The 6,273-nt window shown below is 38.7% G+C and overlaps 1 protein-coding gene across 2 annotated transcripts; it reads left to right on the top strand.

Annotated features, from left to right (window-relative positions):
- Positions 1–700: 700 nt before the first annotated feature.
- nrsn1 (neurensin 1) lies at positions 701–5,862 on the top strand. 2 transcript variants are annotated; one of them, XM_059945794.1, is made up of 3 exons: positions 701–780; positions 3,269–3,478; positions 5,026–5,862. In XM_059945794.1, the coding sequence occupies exons 2-3, from the start codon at positions 3,290–3,292 to the stop codon at positions 5,428–5,430; spliced, it is 594 nt and encodes a 197-aa protein (XP_059801777.1). In that variant the 5' UTR covers positions 701–780; positions 3,269–3,289; the 3' UTR covers positions 5,431–5,862. The 2 variants fall into 2 exon arrangements, with proteins under 2 accessions (XP_059801777.1, XP_059801778.1); XM_059945795.1 differs by lacking the exon at positions 701–780 and having other exon boundaries at positions 3,201–3,478.
- Positions 5,863–6,273: the final 411 nt, after the last annotated feature.

The following is a 6,273-nucleotide window of genomic DNA, read 5'->3' as shown; positions in this document are numbered from 1 at the left end:
CAGGTTATTTGATGTGCTGATTTACTGGAATAAGAAATCTCCAAGACAGCATAGTGAAGTCTAGAAATAAAGACAAGGGCAAAGCTTTCAACAGAGGATAGTCTGAGATAAGGTTATGGTCCCCTGATGATGGTAAAGTAGAAAGCTACAGTTGAGACACAAGAGGAAAATAGAGTGGAACCTGGAGGTAACAATCAATCTATTGGAGGAGCTCTGTGGTCGAGCAGCTTCTGTGCTAAGAAAGGAATTGTCGACGTTTTGGGTCAAAAACCCGCATCCGAACTTATAGTGAGGATGACGAGGTTGTATAAGCGATCCAATCCATCTTCATTTGGAAAGGAAAAACAGGTGGAAAATGCCAAGGCTTTAATCTTTTCGTTCAGTGGGGAAAAACAATTCATGCGGTACTGGGCATGGGTCACGCAGACAATACACAAATCTGCCCGAAAGCATTCACCTCCTAGCCCACAGTCTAAAGGAAAATACAAAGCGTTTCTTCCACAGTAACTCCAACTAACTTCAGCAACCCTCCTTTGGTTTGCGAAGTTTTATTTGCCAAACAGCCAGCAGCAGCAGCCAGCCGCCGTTTGCCGAGGCAGGGCACCTCCCCGCCCGCCGCCTATCGAGTCCCGGCTCAGTCCGCGATCAGAGCGGCGCAGGCGCGCAGCGGCTCGGCGTGCCGGCACTGGGACATGGCACGGTGCTGACAGCCAGGCAGCAGCCGCCGGAGCGGGAGGAAGAACAGCGGCTCCCACCACGAGTCGAATATCTCCAGGCAAGGTGCGGTTAAAAGGGAAGGGAAGGGGTGTCCAGGTAAAAATGCAACGTTAAAGGTGGGCTACGGTGTGAGTGGCTGGCCGAGACAGCGGGAAGTCTGCTCGCTCACTGTCCCCGGGGCAGCAGTCTAGGTTGGGGGTCAAATTTATCCCCGGCACCCCGCTCACAGTCAGCCCCTGCCGTTGTTGCTTTCGAAGTTCTCCATCTTCAAAAAATATTTAAATATATACATAAAACATAATAATTGTTAGTGACAGTTTATTTGAGATGCATCTTATTACTTTTTTGATACAGTCTGCAGATAGATGATTTTGCCCCGAAGAGACAGGAAGCAGGTTGAAAGTTGAGAGGCTTTGTTTTCAGTGTCCAGCGGATAGACTGCTATCGCTGGATTGAGTTTGAGTATCGTGTTTACAGGTGGGTTGCAGGCCGAGTCGCCAGCTTGGGCCGTGGTGCTGGTGGTGTCGACCGAGATTTCAGCACCACGGCGAGCACCCCGGAGTGGCACCTGAGAGAGAAGGCATGTGGCTAGCTAGAGCAAGGTGCCACGCCATCTTTACACCTTCAGAGAGGGAGGACAGTAGTGGAAAAGTATATTCAAATTCATGAGCTAATGTTCTGCTTGAAGGTCTTCAGCAAACAAACACTTCAACACAGGCTGGCGCCGATGCTTTGGGATTACACTCGAAGTCTGAATTAGGTTATCAAATAGAGCGCGTTAAAGGACTAGTCTCAAAAATCTAATATTTATATTTATAATGTAAAAGTTAATCAAAATTAAAGTTGATCAAGATCTAGTTCACCCTTTGATAACCTGATCTAGAGCATACAATATCCTAGATGTGGTCACAGTGAAAATATATTGCTAAAAACTCTATGGGCAGCCTACTCTAGAAGAGTAAGACAATATATACAGTGGCTTCTTTCAGTATCAATGTCCTGTGTAAAACTAACCATGTCTCACAACTTCCTGTGATGAAAGAAAATATTAGGGATGAGCGGATACAAGACTGTTCAAGATGATAGGATTCAAGGATGAAAATCCATACATCTGAAAAATTAGCAGAGCATTTTAAAAGGGAAGCTAAGGATTTTGAACATAATGTGTTGGGATGAAAAGGAAATAATGATGTTTTGGCTAAGACACAGATGTATTGGAGCTTTTGCTGCGTTACATTTCATGAAGAGTGGAGCTGGAAAAAAATAGCAAGGAAGATGAGTGATATACTTGGACATGATGACTGAGGACCTGTCCCTGTAAAACTGAGAAAGGATTATTATAAAGTTGGGAAAGGATTGTCCTGATGGCAGGTTCTGATGGTCAACTCAGATTCAAAGAGGACTGCATTAAAGAAGAATCAAGGATTAGCTGGAAAGAGGCTGGTTTACTAAGTTTTCAAGAAAGAGTCGATCATAAGAAAACAATGGTTGCAGATATGTAGAGCTCCTACATTTGGATGCTGATTCCATATTTTGTCACTGCTCTAGGGGCAACTAGCAATGTCATCCAGATATGAACTTAACCTACTAATTTAAAATGAATTGAAATGTTAGGAATAATGAATACCTTATCTTGAAGGTGCTGGGTGCTAGGATGATGGTGGTCCTCATAGTTGATGAGAATTCAGTGTGTTTTGCATAAACTAACTCTCATAACTTGCTCTAACCATTTGGAAACCTGTATCATTAATGTGAAAGAGGAAGTTGTAGGGCCTACTTCTTTGTGAGCAACAATGGTTTTCATTTACATTTGGTAAGTGGACCAGTCAGATTCTAAATGCCAAATTGGTTGCATTTAACCATCTGGCCAAACACTGACTTCTTTGGATTTGCAGTTTGGCTCATGCACAATCACAATCACTTGCCAAGATTTTATACACAACAAATTGTTCCAATCAGTGGGATATTAAATGTCACATTAAATAATGTGAAAGGCATCTTTTGTTTAAAAAAGTCATTAAAATCAAGCTAATAGTTATGGACCTTGGGCTTCATAATATCCTTCATCTGGTATTGTACAAAATTAAGACCAATATTAAATATTCTGAATTAGCCATGATTATTTTTCATAAAATACTATGTATCTTCTTCCTCTGTATTGCTGTGAAATAATAAATGGAAAACCCCTGTAAATACTCATGATGTATTATCTGTTTCCACAAGAAGCAACAGATTGTCTGGCTTATTGTTGCTAAATTAAGTAACGTGGTCATTTCCTGCAGATACAAATTGAACAGCTGAGGGTCAGAGTCAAAATAATTATTCAGAAATCAATAATATTATTGATGATAAATCACAGCAAATCAAAGTACTCAATGCAGAATGAAAATAGTTTATTCTTATTTATGATTGCCATGCATATTTGAGGAAGAACTGACTAACACATGCTTTTTCATAGTAAAAGTTTTGATATAGTTGTGGAACCTTACCAACTGTTTTGGATGAGAGTGGCATAGTTGTTGACCAAACATAAATTTTTCATGATCTACAGTTTGGAATGCAGCTGTAAAAGATGAGTCTATGTGCTGAGATATGCCAGCTGCAGAACAGTAACCACAGTGCAGATGCATTGCCCCAACGTTATGGAGTCCGATCATACCTACACCAGTTTTATGAAGACTGCACTGCAACCATCTGGGAGCATGATGACAGTTTTCAGATTAAGAGATCCCCAAGTAGATGGAGCTCTATCTTCTGGAAGGTATGAATGATATTGCTCTCAATAACATCAATCAATTCTGAATTTTATTGGTCAGGAACTGGTGCAAGATAATAGTGAGATCATGATATCTGCATGTCAAAGTACTTGATTAGATGCATAAAAATGGCAGAAATCTGTGGGGAAAAATATGTCAATCAGCTCTAATTCTCAAATTACGAATTTCCTTTGTCACTCCTGGTTAAGTAAGAAGTCAGACTTCTGCGAGGCTCCTTGCTCTAGGCTATGATGTTGTTCTGTTTGTACCAGTGAAATGAATTAATTTTAACCGTAGTCATGCCGTGCTGATAGTTGACCTGGGTCATGATATGATGTTGATGCTACTCAGTGATCAAGGCCCAGAAAAGCAGCAATGAATCTGTGGAGTTCCACCCCATCAGGTAGTAAATCATGGTTTTTAGTTTCTTACCTTACCTTCTGTGTTCAATTTCCCACTTCCCTCCTTACCTAATTCTTTCATCCACTACTCTTACATTCCCTTCTCAATTGTGTGTTGTTCAATATTCTTTAAATTTAACTGGTTAAGGATATAAACTATTAGACTTGATGTCCCCAGGGCCTGAGAAGCTGCTTTGACTTCACAGTGTCATCAATTCCGCTATCTGTGATGCAATATCATGTGAATAAAGAGCTAATATATAAAAGAATTTAATTCACAGTGTTCCATCATGAGATGTGCTGCTTCAACAATTCCTGGGCCAACAGGGATATTCACTTGTTAAAAATGAAAAATTCATGTGCATTTCCTCGCAATATCTGCCCCCAGTTATCATGCTTTTGTAAAAAAAAAGTGTATCCTTTTAGATTCCTATATAAATATATTCCTTAACAGTGGTTCTACTTCATTTCACATTTCCATGCTTTTCAGTCTGCACTGCATTGAGAATCTTCCACTCCATTTTACAAATGGCCACTTTTTACTATCTAACTATAACTAAAGGTATAAAATGTTAAAAATGAATAAAAATGACATGCACATACAATGTTAAAACGGACATTATAACTGCACAAATGGAATCATCGCTGATAATAACCAAACTCCTGGGTATCTAGATATGTCTAACTACTCATTAAAGTGGCAGTATAGGTTGGAACTTTTCTAGTATCTGCAGGGCATAAGCTTTCTGATTGTTGCACCACACTTCACATTAAATCGTATAAACGTTGTATAATTATGTTAAAACACAAGGATTTCAATCTTTTGCTTTCTTGAGCTGGGAAGCTAATTTATTTCTGAAGTTGCCAATAGATTAAACCATCACACATTTCATTAATATTTGAACATTACCCAATAAAGATGCAAATTATTGCAATCTCATGATTCCATAAAGACCTTATACCAAAAAATAGGTCAGTCCACCCTTTTAAGTCATACTCAAAATGTTTATTGTCATGTATCTCATTGAGCAGGCTATAATTTTGAGCTGGTGATTGTAGAATTGGCAGTATTTTTGGATTTTATAACTGCAAAATGTCTATATATATTGAGGTTTTTAAATCATGTAAATTGCTTTGTTATGATTTCATAGGTTGGACTAACAGCTGGGATAACCATGCTTCTTATAGGATTGGTAGTAATTGCAACTGGCTATTTGGTACCACCAAAAATTGAAGCATTTGGAGAGGAAGAGGAAGATTTTCTGGTGGTGGATGGGCATGCAGTCCAATTCAACATGGCACTGGATATTTGTAAACTGGCAGGTGCTATCCTCTTTTGCATTGGAGGGATGATAATGGCTGTCTGCCTCTTGATGTCTGCTTTTGCCACGAGTTACTCCAAAGAGGAAAAATACCTTCAGCAGAAATTTAAAGAACGCATAGCTGAAACCCAAACTTCAAGCAAACCCATAACTAAAGCACCTGCTCCAGGTGAACGTAAAATTCCCATCACCTTATCCAAAGTACACAATGTGCAGCCTACATCAGAGACCTAAACTGTAAATATTAGACGTTGCATAAACTGTAAATTAGCTGTTTCAAAGCAGGTCTTTTTAAATGTTTTACCATATTTTTATAGCAGTTTAGAGACAGCTTATGTATCCAACTACTAAAATTGGTATTTGTGTCTTTATTGAGTAAATTAGTTGTGTGAAACGTCTAATGCGAGATTCAGCCTCATTTCAATCTTATGAGACAATTTCTTGGAACCTGTAACATGCAGATAATTTTGTTCCCAAAGTGCAATTGCTTTTATGTGTATTTGAAAGAAATTAAAGTATTTGAGTGATAACTGAGCCAAATTTTTTTTTTACCTTTTTTCTCTACTTTCACCTAAGGTTTTAATTTCCTAATTGCAGAACACCTTAATATATTGCACTTGCATCCTGAGCCACCTGGAACTGCAGAATTAAATCAGTGACATGCAAATGCAGATCCTTTATTTTTTTCTGTAGGATAACACAGGTGAGTAGAACAAATATGGTCGTTGCTAAGCTGTGGTCTCACTTGAATAAAACAAGAGAAACTAGTTAAGAACTGAGAAACCGTTTCATAAATCATCACTAACCTACATTGTTAAAATGGAATAGAGAGAGTTGCACTCCCCAGTGACTCTACCTTGCCTTACTAACATGAATACCTGCTACTGATATTGTCTCTAAAGTGAAAATAATTGCCCACTTGTTGAAATCCCTACCTTTGAGCATGAGTTTGGAAAGAAAAATTATCACAAAGTGCAACACAACATCATACTCATCTTTGAACAACAAATAAAGATATAAATGGAAATTATTAATTCTTATTTATATACTAGATCAGAATTACCAGTTTATTGATTT

This window comes from Hypanus sabinus, chromosome 20, assembly GCF_030144855.1.
Source record: "Hypanus sabinus isolate sHypSab1 chromosome 20, sHypSab1.hap1, whole genome shotgun sequence".
NCBI classification, from domain to species: domain Eukaryota; kingdom Metazoa; phylum Chordata; class Chondrichthyes; order Myliobatiformes; family Dasyatidae; genus Hypanus; species Hypanus sabinus.
Note: the sequence above shows the minus strand (reverse complement) of the source record. Positions and strands in the feature narration are given on the sequence as shown.